The 21,941-nt window shown below is 46.0% G+C and overlaps 1 protein-coding gene across 4 annotated transcripts in view; it reads right to left on the bottom strand.

The window, feature by feature from the left end:
* LOC115152204 (SLIT-ROBO Rho GTPase-activating protein 1) overlaps positions 1-21,941 on the bottom strand; it is a 161,603-nt gene that overhangs the window by 4,906 nt on the left and 134,756 nt on the right. For all 4 annotated transcript variants that reach the window (XM_029696802.1, XM_029696804.1, XM_029696803.1 and 1 more), the window contains exons 18-20: positions 21,630-21,709; positions 4,157-4,337; positions 2,200-2,343 (exon numbers count right to left, since the gene is read on the bottom strand). In XM_029696802.1, the coding sequence (XP_029552662.1) occupies positions 2,200-2,343; positions 4,157-4,337; positions 21,630-21,709 (405 nt within the window). The remainder of the gene's footprint in view (positions 1-2,199; positions 2,344-4,156; positions 4,338-21,629; positions 21,710-21,941) is intronic.

Here is a 21,941-nt window from a genome sequence, read left to right as displayed (position 1 = left end):
ACAGCACAAAACAGATGTGGGACCAGGCTAGCTGCACAGCACTTCCTGTCTCATATCAGTGTTGTGACAAAACCTTTATCTCCATGAATTGTCATTCATGAGTCTAGCAGCTATTCATTCCTTAATCATCCCTCCCAGGCTTTTCAGAGTGTTTCAAGTCCCAGTCTAATTCCTGCTGAATGAACACTGTCTCAGCCACCGGCATTAAGAGCCTGAGGGAGAGGGACCTTCATCACGGAGCTAAATATGGGCCATGATGTGTTCTGATACAGTATGGAGGACTGACTGGGGGTTGGGAGAGGAGTGTGTTACTGCAGGGAGTAAACAAGTGCAGGGACTCATCATGACCAGTGGGGGGAGTAAAATCCCAACACTTAATCTATGAACAGGCTTATAGGAAGGAAGATAACTGCTACAAGTACAACCCATAGACAGTCATTGTGTACTTATAAACCATATTATACACTAGCTATTCATCCAAGATTCTAGAGTAAATGAAATGCATTCCTGTCTATCAACACAATACAGAGACAACGGTTCACTGATATGACGGCATTCTTTCCCATCCTATTGATGATGTCATACAAACGCAAACCAGATAATACAATAATGTTGTCTGGCTGACTACAATTCTATGCTGTAATTAATACAGTTGTATAACAGAAATGATGTAAATCTCCTGACAACATACCAGGCACTTCAGGGCTTTCGACTAGCTAGTGAGTGCATCATTGTTGATCGCGAACAGTGGGAGTAGATGTCTAAATAAAGCCAAAGATATGAATGATTCAACAGTGCCGAGCCATGTCTACATAGAACAGTGGAGAGAGTGAAAGAGAGAGAGAGGGGAGCGAGAGAAAATGGAGGGCTGCCAGGAGGAGCGAGGGAGGGGATAACAACTTGGACACGGCATGGGAATTGGGAGTGGGTGTGGGGGGGGGAGAGAGACAGGAAATGACTATGGAACATGATTGGAGAAGGTGACTGAGGCTCTGAATCTGCAGAATGGAACACATAGCTAAGATACAAAACACAGTGTGATTCATCAACATTCTCTCCAGCAGAGAGACAAGTGAGCAAGCCCTTGAATAAAACAGTATCTTAACTTGTATTTGGGCTGATGCCAGTGATAGATTTTCCAAGGTCGCCTACACCGCCACACAAATTAGGATGCAGCAATGAATGGAAGAAAAAATACGGAATACTAGAGCTCTCCCAGAAGCCAACATAGTCCCTGCCAAAAAGATACGCCAGGAGAGTGAGTGTGTATCAGCCCTGGACTGCTCTGAGAATGACCAAGCACCACTATTAAATAAACCCTTCTAATGTATTTACAACATACTCCCTAAAGCCGACTCATTCCAAAACTGAAATGACCCACTGACTGGGACAACTCATCATTAACGAGAACTCTATTGGCCATTACGCTGAGAGTGTAGGTGGGAGCGGGACAGGACAGGGAAACAGGGCCCGTATTCAAACATTCTCTTAGAGCAGTAGGAGTGCTGATCTAGATTCAGGTCCCTCTGTCCACATAATATCTTTCTAAAAAGGCAAGCTCTACTTTCCTAGACCGTTTGTGAACACGGGCCCAGGTTTAGCAGTGTGGAAGCATCTGGTCATTCTGATCTGACTTACTCCAATACCCCCTCAGTCGTAACTAGAAGTAAAGCCAGGTATGCAGAACGTCTTTTCCTTCATTGGAACTCATAGATTCATCTCCATACAAAATGTTTACATTCCACAGAAAGTTGATATTTTTACATTTTATGTGCCACTTTTGCCTTTTAAACTCTAGTTGCCCACAGGCAGTACAGTGGAGTCAGAAGACTCCACCAGCACCAGAAGACTACCACCAGCACCAGTGGTGCTGGTGGTAGTCCGAGCCAGAGCCCTGGCGGACCGTCCCATCAGTCAGGCAGTTTTTGGCTTGGCCATCTTTCATTAGCTAAATGCTTGAGAGGATACCACAGTGAGACGTCAAGGTGTGCTGGGGGGTCACACAAGGGTTGCCGTCCCCGGTAGACTAGTGTGTGTGTGTGGCAGGCAGGCAAGCAGCATAAAACGTTTTAAAACGTTTCGAAACGGAAACAGAAATGCGCGTCCAAGTAGCCCCCCCCCATGTTTCAGTCCGTTTTCTTCCGTTGAATAAATACACCCTCACTACATGAGGTAGAGGTGAGATGTGGTGGAACTCACCTGCCAATGTAGGTATCAGAGATCCTGGTGTCTGTAGGGGAGCCCGTGTCTTTGCCTGAACACATGTCTTTGTCCTCAGCTCCATGACCGCTGCTGGCCTCACTGTCAGCCTTCTGACTTAGTGTGTCTGAGAAATTATCGTCCCTGTAACACACACACACACACACACACACACACACACACACACACACACACACACACACACACACACACACACACACACACAAACACACACACAAAAGACAACAAAAAAACAATATATATATATTTTTTTATGCAACAAAAGCTTAGAAGTGTAAAACTTTTGACCACAGTGTATTGAGTTAATAATAATAATAAAACACATTTGGCAGACACTTTCATCCAAAGCGACTTAACCCTGGTGTTACAAGTGCCACGCTCTACCCAACTGAGCTACAAAGGAGCTCAGTCAATCATTCCTAACTAGCCTCTCCTCCAGGCTCATGTTGACTCATAGGCCTGCATCTATTAGCATGCCATTAGTCATGGTGTGTCCAGGACTGCCAGGCAGCTTGACCAGTGCCAGCTGTCTGGTTTATCTCAGTGGGCTGCCTGTGTGACTGAGCGGAGCTGAGCGCTAGCTGCAGACACTACAGTTGGTGCCCGTTCCTGTCAGGTGGCAGCAATCAGACCTGCTTACAAGCCACAGAGTCTGGTGGAGCGGTGACTAATGGACTGGCTGATAAACCACGCACGCTGCAGTGCACGTATCACAAGAAGGATGACCATGGCCCAGCCATCTGATACGCAAAGCTTCATCTTACTGTATTTCAACCAAGTGCTCAGACAGCACACACCATGCTGTGAATTTGCTCAGTCGTGCCTATAGAGTTCCCCTGGCCCCACAGCGCAGCTCTGAAAGAGGAGACCCTGGCTGCCAAACAGAGACAGAGAAAGGGCGAGATATCTCCCAGACATCACTTTATTCTGGGCCCTTTGATGGGGCCGTGTGTCTCGGTGCCCTGAGAGCCCCCCCCTCCTCCCGCACCACTCTAGTACATTATGTTATGTTACGGGACACATGGCAGTAAGTTCTCTGGGCCGTTCCATTAACTAAGAAAACAGCCATCAGAGGGACAGCTGGAAAAGGACCCGCAGCACTGAGGGAGGAGGGGAGTTTTAAAACAGCTGGTTCGCGGGCCGTCTCGCCCTCTTAACGAGGATTTACATCCATCCCATTAGGCAGCGACTGTTGCTGGGGCGAAGGGACGGTTCCCGGGGCGGAGAGGTGCTCCAGGTGTTCAAGGGGGGATGAGGATGACAGACGGGGCAGTTAAGGACCCCTAGAGGACACCTGGGAAAGACGGACGGAGGCCCCCAGCCTGCAGCCCAGGGCCCTGCTTTACACAGCCCCAGAGCCTTGGCCAAGGCCCATCAAAGTGAGTGTCAGGGAGGACAGCACAGTGATTCATCCAGAGGGAGAACATTAAATATGGACGGGTGACGGCACTTTCACTATGAAAAAGGACCCGAAATGGGATAAAGGGAGGTTGGGTTTCCTCTGTTTTAAGAGTGAAAATACAATACAATGTGATTGATTGATTAACTGATTGGTCAGTTATGCAGGAGGGTGGTTGTACTGCTGTATTGAGGAGTCCTCTTCAAGAATGTAGACACATTTACTGCATACAAGAGTCGCTAATCGACAGTCTAAGGGAGTAGGAGTCTAGACTTCAAGGATGGAGACATATCGTACTACTGTTGCTGTGCAACTACAAATCCTGCCCCACTAACAATTCCTGTGCAAAACTGCTTGTCTGGATTGGACCGTCTTTGAAAAATAATAGATTTAATTCAACACATTGTCATGTCACCAGATTGATGGATAATACCAGTCCATTGATGTCTGAAATGGAATAAGAACATGAGCATAACATATCGTATGTGATAGTAGCTCTAGAAGCTGTGTGTTTGTCTCTATGGGCTGCATACTCACATGTCCTGCACCACAATGTACTGGTGAGGCACCAGGCCGTCGATGCCGTTGTGCCGTCCCTCCCACCAGTCGTCCGACGCCCGCTGGTACAGCAGCAGGGAGGCGCCCTTCTTGAAGGACAGCTCGCGGGCCGAGCGCCCCACGTAGTCAAACTTGGCGATCGCTTCGATGGGCTCGCCTTCTGCAGGAGACGAGGAGGAGGAGCACACGATCAGGTGTGTCAAACTAACGGCTGATAAAGTACATGAGGAAACTTCGTCATCACAGAGATTGTCAATCATTCTGGCAATTATACACTGAGCGTACAAAACATTAGGAACAGCTGCGCTTTCCATATCACTTGTTAAATACACTTCAAATCAGTGTTAACGAAGGGGAGGAGACAGGTTAAAGAAGAATTTTTAAGCCTTGAGACATGGGTGACAAAATACTTCAGTGCCTTTGAACGGGGTATGGTAGTATTTTTGTATTTATTTATTTAACCTTTATTTAACTAAGCAAGCCAGTTAAGAACAAATTCTTATTTACAATGACGGCCTACCCCGGCCAAACCCGGGCGAATTGTGCGCCGCCCTATGGGACTCCCAATCACGGCCGGATGAGATATGGCCTGGATTTGAACCAGGGACTGTAGTGACGCCTCTTGCACTGAGATGCAGTGCCTTAGACCGCTGCGCCACTCGGGAGCAAGGCACAGAGGTTTGAGTATGTTAAGAACTGCAATGCTGCTGGGTTTTTCACGCTCAACAGCTTTCTGTGTGTATGTCAAGAAAGGTCCACCACCCAAAGGACATCCAGCCAACTTGACACAACTGTGGGAAGCATTGGGGTCAACATGGACCAGAATCCCTTACCAAGGATTTCAACCCCTTTCAGAGTCCATGCTCTGACGAATTGAGGCTGTTCTGAGGGCAAAAGGGGGGGTGCAACTCAATATTAGATATGTTTTGTACGCTCAGTGTACGTCAGTATTATGTAGTATGTATGTCACGATTATGTATGTCTGAATTATGTCACAAATTGGTATGGTATTGTTGAGGGTAGCAGTCAGCCTATTTTAGTCCGTGTCAATAACAACCGAGCTAAACACAGAGGACCCAGGACAACAGGCCCTAAAGGCCCTGAACAGGGATATTTATAGTGCTTAGTGCAGGGACATCTACTCTACTCAGTACTGAGGTTAAACTACTACACACCAGAGAGTATGTATCCAAACTACAAGCTATCACACATATCTATGGAGATTTGGCATGGGATGTCCAAGAGGTCAATTTTAAGGTCAACCCAATAGAAACACTGTCATCATACAAAATGCAGAACAAGCTCTATTTTGGTGGCATTCTCTGGTACATTCTAATGCGTAGATTCCATCCGAAATACACAGCTAAATGATTGAATACTCACAGATTGGTAAAATCAGCAGTGGCACTGACTAGCGGTAACATTTAGTCGAGACATAAAATAACAGAAAATGTATCAATTCAGTGTGTTAGTTGTTTTGGATATCGTCTAGGCCTATATGATCGGGACTATTTTCTGAGTACGATAACCTTTAATATTAAACCTGTCTTCTCTTGAGATTCAAGTAGGGCTGACCCCATTTAGTCGACTGCTTGGTCAAAAGTCTTGAGCAGTAGCAAAACATTTTTTATCATGATGTACAAGACACCTGTCTGATTCCCGACTGTCTGACTGGACTCATCCATTGTGGAGGCCGTGGGGATGGAACAGTCCATCACTAAGGCATGTGCTACTGAAATTGTATATGGTTAAGGCCAATGGTGCAACACTAATAACACATTATTTGATAACAAACGAGCTTCCTCCCATGTCTGATAGCGGTCGCTGTCCGCGGTTCTGAAACATCAGTGCGCTGTTGAATTGGTGCCTTTCCGTAGACCATGTTGCTGTGCGCATAATAGCAAAGTTAACCAGCAGATTGGTGTTGAGAACAATGCGGCGGAGGCAGCAGCGGGGTTAGGAGATGAGAAAACAGCCCTTGCCTCAATTGTCTATAAGAAGTGAGGAAACGCCAACGTAATTAGGTCTATAATCAATAGCCTAACTATTAAATGTTCCTGGCTTTATAAATCATCCATATATAGTGACTCGTTTCAGGAAACTAGGCATATGTAGAGCATCACTACTTCACAGGAGAGCCATTTGAACGTAAACCTTTTTTCTTTCTTTTTTTTTATCAAATGCGTTTTTTGGCAGAAATGCCTTCTGGAACATGTGAACTTTCATGTGCCTTAATAACAAACGTGTATGCCATCTGTAAATATGAATAAAATTATTAAATTACGAGCCTTGGTGATCTAGCCACAGTAAAATAAGCAACCTTCCCGCTAGCCATGATTGGCTGAGATAATGAGTGGGCTGGACATGCCGAGACAGAAGTTCGGATTGGTCTGCCATGTAGCACGCTTCTGTCTATTTGAGCTGGTCAGTATATGTAGGTAATCCTGTCTAATGCGGTTTAAAAATATATATATATTGCGTAGTAGAACTGCATAAGTGTTGCTCTCCACTTTCTGGTGGACCGAGTTTTGAAATCAGTGGAATTAGAGTATAATAGCTAAAGAGATGGAGAAAACACCTGTCTCCGGATTAAATCTTCAAAATAAGGGCAACCACGGCATCCATGACAGAGGGAGAATGGTCCATCCATGTTCAGTTATTACACGTTTCTAATTTTGTCAGAAAGTCGTTTCATTTCAAGTTAAAGTGTACTGTTAGCTAGCTAACGTTACGTGTATGAACTGTGTAGTAATATTATTCATATTTCAGAGCCATTTGCTTTGTTAGTTATAGCCTAATGTTAGCTAGCTAACATTAAACCAGGTTGGTTAGCTACCTGAAAATTCATGCAGGGTAGTAACGTCATGAGTTGGAATTATGTTTAATTGTTTAGCTAGCTAGCTACATGTCTTAACAAAAGACTCCAATATGCAAGTATCCATTTCAATAGAATGCTCATGAGGTCACTGTGACAGCTGTTGATAGACCTAACTGGTAAATTTGCTCTGGCGTAGAATTACTGACAAATTTACAAAACACTCAACACCCGTTGAATATGGCCGGTGTCAGTAAGCTTTGGCAAAAAAACGTAATTAAATTGTTGCCAGCAGCACAGTTGCAGCCACCAGCGCTCTGGATAAAATGAAAACAGCCTAACCAGCTCTGCTAGGGCGAATAAAATGGTCAGAGTGAGATGTTGTCTCATTGGTGTCTGGAAGTAGCTAGCAAGCTAGCCAATTAGCTTGGGTGTTTGACTCCTGTTGTTAGGACCGAACGCTCGGATCAACCCTTAAAGAGATGAGTAGGGCTAAAGCTTAAGAGGGTGTGAATGATGCCGAATGAGTGTAGACAAAGAGCTCTTCCCTAGATACCAAAACATTCAAAGGCCATTTTCTCAAAAGTGAGGATACAAGTTTATCAACTTTCAAAGCAGAATTACTTTCCCATTACTCCTCAACTGTAGTGTATCGCATACCATTTTCTAGAGTCTCTACTTTAATCCAATGTAAAAAACACAATTTCAAATTTTGCTACATAAGACCAAATCAAGCCGGTCGGGCACATATCAACAGAAGTAAGACATCCTGCTTCTGTTGTCGATTTAAGTGTTTGTTTAATAGCCGAATGATTCCAAAAGCACCAAGCCTCACGCAACCACAACATGTCGGATAAACAATTTCACAAATTAGGCTGTTTTTAATCTTTGCTATGCTGTAATGAAGGCTTCACACTTGTTTTTCTTTGTTTGAACAGCCTCTCTGGTATTACTTATAATTGATTTAGTGTTGTTTACACTGTGCCAAATTGTCAGGAAAATTACATTTATAATAATAATAATAATAAATTATTATTATTGATCTCCTTATTGTTATTATTACTATAATGACCATCATTATTATAATAATAATAATAAGTAATGTCATCATCATTAGTAGGCCTAGTATAGCAGCCTTGTCTAACCACCGTCGAGCTGTAGGCTTAAGAGCACATCCTGTTTAGTCTTACTTAGGCCTGTTTTTTAATACTTATATAGGCTACTGTATCAATCAATCATTCATTCATTTCATTCATGTCATCACACAGAATACAAGTCATTCCTAATTTAAAATACAATCAAGCATTTTAGTTGTAAAATAAAATAAAGCGGCCCTTGAATAATTAGCGTAATAAATCGTTCCATTTCAGCAATTGTATTCACAAATGCATGCAGCAGTTTTTAGTGTTTGCTGTAAGAAAGGCGTTACAAAAAATACACACAAAAAAACAACCTTACATCAGACTCTCTGGTACGTTTATCATTTATTTTGGGTTGTTTACATTGTTCCAAACGGTCAGAAAAACAGTACCTGTTTGGCACACATATGCATGCAGAGCTTGCTCCTTACCACCCCTTCTTTATCTCCAGTATTTTCCACAATCAAATTTATTCCACCGATTTGACTTCCCCTTTAACGCCTGAGCAACCAGTTCCCGTTTCGAGTTTATTTGTCACGTCCTCTGCATCCATTTTGCAGTCACATGTGTTATGGTGTTTGGAGTTTGTTATAACTCATTTATTGTTGTGTTTATGATATGCTATAGGTCAGGCCTTATTGGTCACATGCATGCGATGCATACATGTGTCACGTAAAGAGTTAAGGGAAGAGGGAATGTTTTTCCTGAACTAATTAGGGATTTCGGTAACAGAACTTTTCAGTCAGAAACGGCTAATTATGTTGCAGCTTCAGCAACACACAGACAGCGCGATAAACACTGTTGATGTTCTGTGGTGGTCGCTGTAGCAGGGAGGAGAGAGAGAGACAATGGGTGTTACAGTCACTCGCTGTCATTTTTCTTTTTACACAGCCCAGCACAATCAAATTAACTGCAGTCGGGCTCCCTCTAGTCATTTGTGTGTCTTATTTAATCAATCAGCGTCAGACAAGTTCCGTGCATGTAGTTGATTAAAACCCATAGGATTTGTCTATATATGGAAAAATACACGTTAAAGAATTTCGACTCACGGGTGACCACAATTATTATTTTTCTTTTTTTTGTCGTGGACAGATCTAGATTCAAGTCATATTTACAGTTTTACTGCACGATTTGAATTGTTCTTCAAATTCTATATTTTATGGTCTCTGCTGCTATAAGGAAACAAATGTGTTACTTTGTCATTTGTTTATTGTGGCAAAAACCTAAGAAAAAGGTTGTGTTCTGTCAAGTAAACATGGATTCCCTGTTGAGAAACAATATAGAATTGCAGGAAAATGTATTTGAAAATGTATAGGGGGAGGATCCCCGGACCCCCCGCCAGATTGTACACCACCATTTTTATACAAAGTCAAGCTCCCATGACTAGACATACAGGTATGATTGAAGAACAAAGCAGGTGTTAAACATGGGCTTTGCTACACAGAAAACAACAGTTGACTACTCCATTGTCAACACTTTAATTGAATCAGTAGGCCTATATCAATATCTTTAATAATGCCATTTTCAGTGCCCTCCACAATTATTGGGACAGTGAAGCATTTTTTATTATTTTGGCTCTCTGCTCCAAAAGTCTGGATTTGAAATCAAACAATGAGTAGGAGGTTAAAGTGCAGACTTTCCGCTTTAATTGAGGGTATTTTCATCCATATTCAGTGGACAGTTTAAAAATTACAGCACTTTTTGTACATAGCCCCCCCAAATTTTATGGGACCAAAAGTATTGGTTTGATTTACTTATGAATAGCAAAGTAGTTTTCTAGCCCATTTCCTGCAATTCTATACTTTTTGTCATGTCTAATGTGTATTCATGTCATATTTGAGTGATTCAAACATTACAACAATCTATGGGCTAAAAAACCTAGCTAAAAAATGTTGACTGACATCGGCTAGTTGATCTGGACATTTCTTACTGTCATGGTTGTCGAAAGGAGAAGCGGACCAAAGTGCAGCGTGTGTCGTTCCACATTTTATTAACACTGTGAAACTATACAATCCATAAACAATAAACTGAACTAACAAAAACAACAAACCGTGACGCAGAGGTGAAACATACACTACTGAAAATTAATCTCCCACAAACCCAGGTGGGACAAACACCAATTTAAATATGACCTCCAATTAGAGACAACGACGACCAGCTGCCTCTAATTGGAGATCATCTCAAACAAAGCCCAACATAGAAATACAAAATTAGAACATAACATAGAAAAAACTAAACTAGAAAACCCCCGTCACGCCCTGACCTACTCTACCATAGAAAATAACAGCTTACCTTGGCCAGGACGTGAGACTTACAAGTTATAAATAGCTCTCTAAGGTATGCAATGACTAACAAGACAAGAGAAACTGATGATGTACTACCCAATTTCGAAATTGCACCTTGTGCATTCTACAATTACAACTTTCAAGAGTAAGTTGAAAGCCGGACTGAGTTTCTTAATTTCTTTGGGATAGGGGGTAGTATTTTCACTTCCGTATGAAAAGCGTGCCCAGAGTAAACTGCCTGCTACTCAGGCCCAGAAGCTAAGATATGCATATTATTAGTAGATTTGGATAGAAAACACTCTGAAGTTTCTAAAACTGTTTGAATGATGTCTGTGAGTATAACAGAATGTGGCAGGCGAAAAACCTGAGAAAAATCCAACCAGGAAGTGGGAAATCTGAGGTTTGTAGTTTTTCAAGTGATTGCCTATCCAATATACAGTGTAAATTTGGTCAGATTGCACTTCCTACGGCTTCCACTAGATGTCAACAGTCTTTAGACCGTTGTTTCAGGCTTCTATTGTGAAAGGGAAGCGAATAAGACTAGTCACAGTAACTGCCTCAGCTGAAAGCCTTTAGTTGTTGATCCGCGCGCGGCCGTCAGCGCGAGCTCCGTTCCCTTTCCTTTCTAAAGACAAAGGAACTGTCCGGTTGGAATATTATTGAAGATTTATGATAAAAACATCCTAAAAATTGATTATATACATCGTTTGACATGTTTCTACGAACTGTAACGGACCTTTTTTGACTTTGTCTTGACTTAGTGAACTAAACGCGCGAACAAAACAAACATTTATTGTGGAACTGGGATCCCTGGGAGTGCATTTTGATGAAGATCATCAAAGGTAAGTGAATATTTATAACACCATTTCTGACTTTTGTTGACTCCACAACATGGCGGGTATTTGTATGGCTTGTTTTGGTGACTGAGCGCTGTACTCAGATTATTGCATGGTGTGCTTTCACCGTAAAGCTTTTTTGAAATCTGACACAGCGGTTGCATTAAGGAGAAGTTTATCTATAATCCTATGCATAACACTTGTATCTTTCATCTAAGTTTATGATGAGTATTTCAGTAAATTGATGTGGCTCTCTGCAAAATCACCGGTTGTTTTGTAGGCAAAACATTACTGAACATAACGCGCCAATGTAAACTGAGATTTTTGGATATAAATATGAACTTTATCGAACAAAACATACATGTATTGTGTAACATGAAGTTCTATGAGTGCCATCTGATGAAGAACATCAAAGGTTAGTGATTCATTTGATCTCTATTTCTGCTTTTTGTGACTCCTCTCTTTGGCTGGAAAATGGCTGTATGTTTTTTTGTGACTAGGCGCTGACCTAACATAATCGTATGGTATTGTTACGGATACAGGTAGTGTATATCCTGTATTTGTATTTCTTTGCTCTCCTTCTCCTCCTCACAGGTGTCAATCACTCCCCAATCAGTCCCCAAACAGAAGACACCTGCTCCTTTTCCCTCAACCTATCACAGCCCCTTTCCCTTGGTTTAAAAACCCAGTCAGTTGTTTTCTCCCCAGATCAATCTTTGTGTTCATTCTCTCAATCGCTCTGTGTTCAATCTCTCTCTCCCTAGCTCTACATCTCTGTATTGATCTCTTTTGTTTTGCAACTACATGTCACTTTGTCCATCCCACCTGTGAGTATTATTTTGTTAAAGTGTTGTTTGTTTGGTGGGAAAAGGGGGCACTAAGACAAGTCGCCCATGGGCATACATTACCCGTAGGAAAACTTTGTCTAAGTACCCTAGTTAGAACTGGGCGGACCACCCACTGTATTTTTGGTTAGTTAGCTAGCTGTTGTGGAAATAGGCTAGTCTAGCTTAGGGGTGTTTTTGATTATTGTTTCTTTGCTTGGGTCCAGCTCAGCCCCTTTTCTCACACCCCATTACCGTCTGTTTAAAATAAACCTTTTGAGTTTGACGGTAGATTTCAGTTGTCTGTGGTTTTTGGTTCTCACTGTTCTTTATCACTATTATAATTTGCATGATTTATGTTATGGGTCTCGTATCCATCCCCCCCCTAGACTGCTGGGCCAAAGGGATTCACTGTAAAGCCTTTTTGAAATCAGACACAGTGGCTGGACTAACAAGATGTTTATCTTTAAAATGGTGTATAATACTTGTATGTTTGAGGAATTTTAATTATGATATTTCTGTTGTTTTGAATTTGGCGCCCTGCAATTTCACTGGCTGTTGTCGAGGTGGGACGCGTCCCACATATCCCAGAGAGGTTAAGGCACCTCGTGTACCCTGCCCACAGTTTGGGAACCGTTAAACAAGTCAACACAAGCTGTTCGTCGTCAATCAAAGAACAGTAAATAGCCTATGCCCCCCAACTCCAAGTCTGGCGAAAGGCATATAAAACACTGGTTAAAAAAAAATTAAAAAGCCACAAAACAATACTTTTGTGGATTTCAACTCATCTTTACAAGGTACATGTAAATTCACTCACAGAAAACAATGAAGAAGCATCATGGTCTCCCTCCTCCGTGAAAAGAAATTAGACCGCAGCCAACCACAACGCACAAACATAACACAGGTAGCTTACCGAGAGGCGGGACAGACAACAGACTGACAAACCAGCAGTGTTTCCCCTGTCATCACTGCCTTTGACACCGACCTCTCCTATCAATAAATCACTAGAAGATGCATATCTTTCATTCTAGAGGGAGAAGGCTATATGAACCTAGCTAATTTAAACATTTAAATAAAAAGGAGCCTAGTTAATAAAGTGGAAAAACACTGGTATGGAAAACACTGCTCCTCTTAGGAGATCCATGCCAAGCTCCTGACCAATGACAACACAGCAATGAAACAAACGGAGCTAAAAATAGCTCATATTCTTTTATCCCCCCTCTAAGTTATGCCATCCACCATCCACCCCCCAGAACATCCAACCACCAGAACCCATTAAACCAGACAGGGGGTCCCTGGACACTGAAATTCACTTTTGCTGCTCCTCTGCACAGCTTCATCAATAGGAAGAATGTCACTAGAGAAGCACCATAGAGCTGAGATAGCAGGAACCTGGGCATGTGTGAAAAGACACCATGATATTCTTTTAACAGGAACAACTCAGTACCATTCCCTGGTGAGCATCCTGGGGAGGGAAGTAGTGGAGCGAGGACAGTGATTCCACATGCATCTCGGTTCTCTCCCCCTCTCCGTCTCCCTCCTGGGGAATGACAGGCGTGTTGTGGAGTCAATGAGATGTGACAAGCAGGAATTTAGTCTGTCTGATTTAATAAAGGTGACAGCTCTGAGATCAATACAGGACGTCTCTTTCTCCATGTCTTTCTCTCTCTCCATAGCTATACATGTGTATGTGAGAGAGGATGTGTGTTTCAAGTTTCATGTTTCTATTGTCACAAGCACTAGTACAGTGAAATGCCCTTCTTACTTCCTCTTTCCCAACAATGCAGTAATCAATATCATAGTCAATGGGAGTGGGGGGGGAGAGCGAGAGAGAGTGTGTGTGGGAGGGAGAGGGTGTGCGGGGGAGAAAGAGAGGGTGTGCGTGCGGGGGAGAAAGAGAGGGTGTGCGTGGGGGGGGAGAAAGAGGGTGTGCGTGGGGGGGAGAAAGAGGGTGTGCGTGTGGGGGGGAGAAAGAGGGTGTGCGTGTGGGGGGGAGAAAGAGGGTGTGCGTGGGGGGGAGAAAGAGGGTGTGCGTGGGGGGGAGAAAGAGGGTGTGCGTGGGGGGGAGAAAGAGGGTGTGCGTGGGGGGGAGAAAGAGGGGGTGCGGGGGGGAGAAAGAGAGGGTGCGGGGGGGGAGAAAGAGAGGGTGTGGGAGGGAGGGAGGAGAGGGTGTGGGAGGGAGGGAGAGAAAGAGAGGGTAAGGGAGGGAGGGAGAGACAGAGAGGGTGTGGGAGGGAGGGAGACAGGTACAGAGGGTGTGGGAGGGAGGGAGGGAGGTACAGAAGGTGTGGGAGGGAGGGAGGGAGACATAAGGTGTGGGAGGGAGGGAGGGAGACATAAGGTGTGGGAGGGAGGGAGGGAGTAGGCCTATGTGTGTAAAGTTATCTGAACAGTATTGGCGGTTACTGTGTTTTCATAACATTGTTGGACAAGTTTAAAAGCTATTTGTATCCATAGAATCAGTTCTTTTTTTTCCTATAGTCACATTAATTTAGAATGTCTGAAGCTTTAACAGCAATTAAAGCTGTGTGAGTGAGAGAGAGCGAGAGAGAGCTGTGTGCAAGTGTTAAACTTCAAGAACATAAGAGGGAGTAGGACTACTGAAACACTGATAAGAGGGAGTAGGACTACTGAAACATTGATAAGAGGGAGTAGGACTACTAAAACATTGATAAGAGGGAGTAGGACTACTGAAACATTGATAAGAGGGAGTAGGACTACTGAAACATTGATAAGAGGGAGTAGGACTACTGAAACATTGATAAGAGGGAGTAGGACTACTGAAACACTGATAAGAGGAAGTAGGACTACTGAAACATTGATAAGAGGGAGTAGGACTACTGAAACATTGATAAGAGGGAGTAGGACTACTGAAACATTGATAAGAGGGAGTAGCACTACTGAAACATTGATAAGAGGGAGTAGGACTACTAAAACATTGATAAGAGGGAGTAGGATTACTAAAACATTGATAAGAGGGAGTAGGACTACTGAAACATTGGGAGCATTTATTGCTGTAGCTATGTCAGACTTTTGTGTTGTTTATGGTGAAAATGCTATTTAACCATTCTGATGTAGATAATTGTGTTTCCGTCCCTTACAATCAAAACATAGTATGCCTGTAACTCAATGCACTGCTTTTTAAATGGAAAAATCTTTCTTCAGGGCCAAATTTGCGCAAATTCAAAAATGGTGATTAATCGCAATTAACTAATGCCATTTACTCAATTATTTGAATTGTTTTACAGCCCTACTCCAGATATGTTTACACGCTGAGATGAACAGCCGTACAGGGTAGGATGCCGTTACACCCCAGGTGGAGCAGTCCCATGGCTTGCTCTGCTCAGTGTTCATGTGTATGCATGCCAATAGGGACTGCAACCTTGGGAGTGAGATATGGCTACAATCAATAACGCAAGAGACAGAAAAACAGCAGCCAGGCAGGCCCCAATGAATCCACTCTCTCTCGCTCCCTCGCTCTCCAGACAAACATAAATCTAAGGTCCTGTTTATTCATGGCTACAGCATGGCTACAGAACAGGACACACCATGCTGATCAGAGACAGATGTGCGTGTGTCTTAGGGGAAAAGTAATGACCTTTTCAGTGTATACTACGCTGGGTAGAGAAAATGCGCTACTCCAACCACGGCTGTCCCAACATTCAGCTACCAGGGTTTGACATGAAACAGCACTCGGAGATACAAATCACCTTTGACCCTATAGTGTTTTACCAGAAGATGTATTGACAGGGAGGGAGAAATGGCCGTCTAAATAAAGATTATGCAGCGTTGTCATTATCGGCCAGAAACGTGTTGCAGGAGTTGATGGGATGCGGTTCATTAAGAAAGAGTTCTGTCTGTAGCATGTGAAAGAGTTACCAGACACGGGGAAATTACAATTTTCTTCTACCTTACATGACCACACAGACAGAGGGTTGTTGCTGGTGTCAGGTCTGTAAATGTGGCCTCTTCGGGTATAGTCCATCAGAATAAATGGGCTCTGACACACGCCGGGGGGGGGCTGAGCCTCCCAGCCAAAGGAATTTCCGGACAGCTACTTAGACCAACACGTGGAATGACTTTCTCTATTTTTCTTATTCAGTTTCTCTCTTCCTCTCTATCCTGAGGAAAGAGCACAGACACATTTGCGTTGAAGAGGGGAAGGGATGGAGGGGGAAGAGGAGAAGGGATGGAGAGGGAAGAGGGGAAGGGATGGAGGGGGAAGAGGGGAAGGGATGGAGGGGGAAGAGGGGAAGGGATGGAGAGGGAAGAGGGGAAGGGATGGAGAGGGAAGAGGGGAAGGGGGGAAGGGATGGAGGGGGAAGAGGGGAAGGGATGGAGAGGGAAGAGGAGAAGGGATGGAGAGGGAAGAGGAGAAGGGATGGAGGAGGAAGAGGAGAAGGGATGGAGGAGGAAGAGGAGAAGGGATGGAGGGGGAAGAGGAGAAGGGATGGAGGGGGGAAGAGGCGAAGGGATGGAGGGGGAAGAGGAGAAGGGATGGAGGGGGAAGAGGGGAAGGGATGGAGAGGGAAGAGGGGAAGGGATGGAGAGGGAAGAGGGGAAGGGGGAAGGGATGGAGGGGGAAGAGGGGAAGGGATGGAGAGGGAAGAGGAGAAGGGATGGAGAGGGAAGAGGAGAAGGGATGGAGGAGGAAGAGGAGAAGGGATGGAGGAGGAAGAGGAGAAGGGATGGAGGGGGAAGAGGAGAAGGGATGGAGGGGGAAGAGGCGAAGGGATGGAGGGGGAAGAGGAGAAGGGATGGAGGAGGAAGAGGAGAAGGGATGGAGGGGGAAGAGGAGAAGGGATGGAGGGGGAAGAGGGGAAGGGATGGAGGGGGAAGAGGAGAAGGGATGGAGGGGGAAGAGGGGAAGGGATGGAGGGGGAAGAGGAGAAGGGATGGAGAGGGAAGAGGGGAAGGGGGGAAGGGATGGAGGGGGAAGAGGAGAAGGGATGGAGGGGGAAGAGGAGAAGGGATGGAGGGGGAAGAGGGGAAGGGATGGAGGGGGAAGAGGGGAAGGGATGGAGGGGGAAGAGGGGAAGGGATGGAGGGGGAAGAGGAGAAGGGATGGAGGGGAAGAGGGGAAGGGATGGAGGGGAAGAGGAGAAGGGATGGAGAGGGAAGAGGAGAAGGGATGGAGGGGGAAGAGGGGAAGGGATGGAGAGGGAAGAGGAGAAGGGGAAGAGGAGAAGGGATGGAGGGGGAAGAGGAGAAGGGATGGAGGGGGAAGAGGGGAAGGGATGGAGGGGGAAGAGGGGAAGGGATGGAGGGGGAAGAGGAGAAGGGATGAGGGGAAGAGGAGAAGGGATGGAGGGGAAGAGGAGAAGGGATGGAGGGGGAAGAGGAGAAGGGATGGAGGGGAAGAGGGAAGGGATGGAGGGGAAGAGGAGAAGGGATGGAGGGGGAAGAGGAGAAGGGATGGAGGGGGAAGAGGAGAAGGGATGGAGGGGGAAGAGGAGAAGGGATGGAGGGGGAAGAGGAGAAGGGATGGAGGGGGAAGAGGAGAAGGGATGGAGGGGAAGAGGAGAAGGGATGGAGAGGGAAGAGGGGAAGGGATGGAGAGGGAAGAGGAGAAGGGATGGAGGGGGAAGAGGAGAAGGGATGGAGGGGGAAGAGGAGAAGGGATGGAGAGGGAAGAGGAGAAGGGATGGAGGGGGAAGAGGAGAAGGGATGGAGGGGAAGAGGAGAAGGGATGGAGGGGAAGAGGAGAAGGGATGGAGGGGGAAGAGGAGAAGGGATGGAGAGGGAAGAGGGGAAGGGATGGAGGAGGAAGAGGAGAAGGGATGGAGGGGAAGAGGGGAAGGGATGGAGGGGGAAGAGGAGAAGGGATGGAGAGGGAAGAGGGGAAGGGGGGAAGGGATGGAGGGGGAAGAGGAGAAGGGATGGAGGGGGAAGAGGGGAAGGGATGGAGGGGGAAGAGGGGAAGGGATGGAGGGGGAAGAGGGGAAGGGATGGAGGGGGAAGAGGGGAAGGGATGGAGGGGGAAGAGGAGAAGGGATGGAGGGGAAGAGGGGAAGGGATGGAGGGGAAGAGGAGAAGGGATGGAGAGGGAAGAGGAGAAGGGATGGAGGGGGAAGAGGGGAAGGGATGGAGAGGGAAGAGGAGAAGGGGAAGAGGAGAAGGGATGGAGGGGGAAGAGGAGAAGGGATGGAGGGGGAAGAGGGGAAGGGATGGAGGGGGAAGAGGGGAAGGGATGGAGGGGGAAGAGGAGAAGGGATTGAGGGGAAGAGGAGAAGGGATGGAGGGGGAAGAGGAGAAGGGATGGAGGGGAAGAGGAGAAGGGATGGAGGGGGAAGAGGAGAAGGGATGGAGGGGGAAGAGGAGAAGGGATGGAGGGGGAAGAGGAGAAGGGATGGAGGGGGAAGAGGAGAAGGGATGGAGGGGGAAGAGGAAAAGGGATGGAGGGGGAAGAGGAGAAGGGATGGAGAGGGAAGAGGGGAAGGGATGGAGAGGGAAGAGGAGAAGGGATGGAGGGGGAAGAGGAGAAGGGATGGAGGGGGAAGAGGAGAAGGGATGGAGAGGGAAGAGGAGAAGGGATGGAGGGGGAAGAGGAGAAGGGATTGAGGGGGAAGAGGAGAAGGGATGGAGGGGAAGAGGAGAAGGGATGGAGGGGGAAGAGGAGAAGGGATGGAGAGGGAAGAGGGGAAGGGATGGAGGAGGAAGAGGAGAAGGGATGGAGGGGGAAGAGGGGAAGGGATGGAGGGGGAAGAGGGGAAGGGATGGAGGGGGAAGAGGAGAAGGGATTGAGGGGGAAGAGGGGAAGGGATGGAGGGGGAAGAGGAGAAGGGATGGAGGGGGAAGAGGAGAAGGGATGGAGGGGGAAGAGGAAAAGGGATGGAGGGGGAAGAGGAGAAGGGATTGAGGGGGAAGAGGAGAAGGGATTGAGGGGGAAGAGGGGAAGGGATGGAGGGGGAAGAGGAGAAGGGATGGAGGGGAAGAGGAGAAGGGATGGAGGGGGAAGAGGAGAAGGGATTGAGGGGGAGGGGAAGAAGGGAAAAGAGGGAGAGGGAGGGAAGAGGAGAGAGCTTGGCCTTATTTCAAGTATTGGTAGCTGCAGCCCAATACGGCGAACGAAGTATGGGTGAGTGGGTGTATGGAAAGCGAATCAGCTAATTGGGCACATTTGTTGCCACTGAAGACTTTTGCGTGGCTGATTGGGCTGCAGAACGGGTCGATAAGCCGGTGCGAATGACTAGTGCACCGGTGTTGTATCGACGTGCCTGCCAAACTGAGGTGCTTTCCACTGGGCAGCTGTATCACAGTGTCCCGACCGGAAGACCCATGAGGCGGCTCACAATTGGCCCAGCGTCGTCCGGGTTAGCGGAGGGTTTGGCCGGCATGTCCTTGTCCCATTGAGCTCTTGCGACTCCTGTGGCGAGCCGGGCGCAATACATGCTGACACGGTCGCCAGGTGTACGGTGTTTCCTCCGACACATTGGTGCGGCTGGCTTCCGGGTTAAGCGGTGGGACAAGAAGCAGTGCGGCTTGGCAGGGTCATGTTTCGGATGACGCACGGCTCTCGACCTTCACCTCTCCCGAGTCCGTACGGGAGTTGCAGTGATGGGACAAGACTAACTATCAATTGGATATCACAAAAAAGTACAAAAAAGTGTCAATTTTAAAACTGAAATTGTACAATTATTTGTGTGAAACAGTGAAATACGATTCAGACATCCTCTGGATTTGAAACAGATGTCCATGGTATAATTTAAAAAAAAAAAGTTTTTAACACAGCTCAATCGAAACCATCGAACATAGAGCAGAGTGCTTTAGACACACCCACACTGGTCGCCATATTGGGATGCAGCTACCCCCTTCTCCCTTATTGGCTAGTTACAGAGGTGGCTGATTCTACAAGAGCTTACAAAAACGTTGAATCCCTGAATACAACTAGGATCTAACATTGACGTCATACAGCAGAACTGTACATTTTCATACGGTAACACTAAAGAAACAAACCATTCACAATGAGGCTGTAAATCTGAGTAAGATCCTAAAGTATTTTCAGCCACCAACTGAGGACAATAGGCCTGTGAATGGGCTTGAAGAGCCCACCGGGAATGACAATAATATAGGGGTCAGAAAGGCCTTCCGCTCAAACGGACAGGGAGACAACATTTGGACAAAAAACTATGGTAGCCCGAGTTAGGTTCATATGGTTTGCTTGTCCTTAATGAATAGCTTTGCAAATGGATAGCTACAAATGTGTGTTCTCGTTTTAGAATGAAATACTATGACGTAGCCTACGTGCCCTAGTCTGTACTATCCGGTGTCATTCATTAGGGCATTTAACGGAAAACGTTTTTTTAAAATGTTTTGCAGTGAAAAATAGTGGTTGTTATTGAACATGTCCATTAGAAGCCGAATGAACACGACCCAGGTGTCTTCATTAGTTAGAATGGACATGTGGATGAATGTGTCCGACTGAAAGATGGTGTGCTAGTAAAGCTATGTAATGAGAACTATGGCCTACATTTCCATCCTGGAGCTCTTGTATAAATTCTGTCTCCAGACTGATGATAAATGGCTATTATTATGATTAGGCTACTAACGTGTGTGTTTATTATTACCATGGAAACTAAATGGGTTTGGAAGTTTGGAGAATGTCACTTGTGGACTTAGGTGGGGGTGGGGGTGGGGGGGGGTTGAAAGAGTTGCCGCCCTCCAAAAAACATTTTAGAAACGTAATTGACCAAGTTTCATGAGGTTTTTGTGACTTTTCCCTGAGAAACGACCGGTTTCTGGACTTCTACTCAGGCCACCTGAACCTTTTGTAGTCTGCTGAGGGGGTGAGTCAGTGTTTTTGATTTGGAACAGACCAACTTCATCCCCGAGACCGTGTCCAACAGACCAGATGGAAGAGCAAGCAGACATCTAGCTTTGTCTGAAAAGTACAGTATATAGTTCCCTGGCCTGCTTGTGTCTCTGAGGCTGGTGTGAGTGAGGCCTATCATATGAACACATGGTGAAGTAATTTAAAAAGCAGGGACAATACAGATGGTATTATTATGCTAGTCTGGAAAGTCTGAAGTTGTATAGACCAACTGACATCGAAACAATCATTCATCCTCATCACTCCTCATTCCAGTTTGGAGTTCAAGAGGTAACCGATTGAGAACTCTCCAAAAAGTAGTTAAATATGCTGGGTATACTTGAGTGGCCAACCCATAGAATTAGGCGTTCTTTTGAATTCTATGGGCTGACCCCAAAAAATTAGAGCCCTCATCACATCACCCGAGGGGGTCCAGAGGGGTGCAGAAGAGCCCACCAGGGGCCTGGGAGGGGGATGCAGCAGGGGCTGCTGCCAGCGTGTGACCCAGGTCCCATGGGGAGATGGTGATGCAAAAATAATTTGAATACCAATAGACACCCACATCTCTGGAGTCCAGTTCCCTGCCCCTTTAAGGTCATGCCATTTAGCAGGCTGAAAGGCAGGATTATCCACACAGACCAGTGTGCTCTGGTTTAAGAAAGTGAATGCTTTTCCCATGTTGTTCACATCTGGTATGTCATTACATCATAGGCTTACGAGGGTGCCTGCTCGAAGGGTACTCACCGTCCTCGCTGGTATGCGTCTCTGTCCCTCCCTCGTTGTCCACCTCCTCAATGGCCCCATGCTCACTGTAGGGACTCTCACTGTGGGGGGGGTGGGGGGGGGTCAGAGGTCAGGGTTTATAGGTTAGGGTCAGGGTCCGGCTACCATGGATACAACCGTACCAGCTACTCAATTTCATTTCAGCCTATGGGTATATCTTAATAGTGTGAAGTGGATTCCCCTCCTCGTCTCCTTTCCTTCTTCGGGCAATAATGTGACACTGGACTGGATTGGTGAAAGCAAATACCTGGTAAGTGGTACGCCCTCATATAG

The sequence above is a fragment of the Salmo trutta genome, chromosome 17 (genome assembly GCF_901001165.1).
Source record: "Salmo trutta chromosome 17, fSalTru1.1, whole genome shotgun sequence".
NCBI classification, from domain to species: Eukaryota; Metazoa; Chordata; class Actinopteri; order Salmoniformes; family Salmonidae; genus Salmo; species Salmo trutta.
Note: the sequence above shows the minus strand (reverse complement) of the source record. Positions and strands in the feature narration are given on the sequence as shown.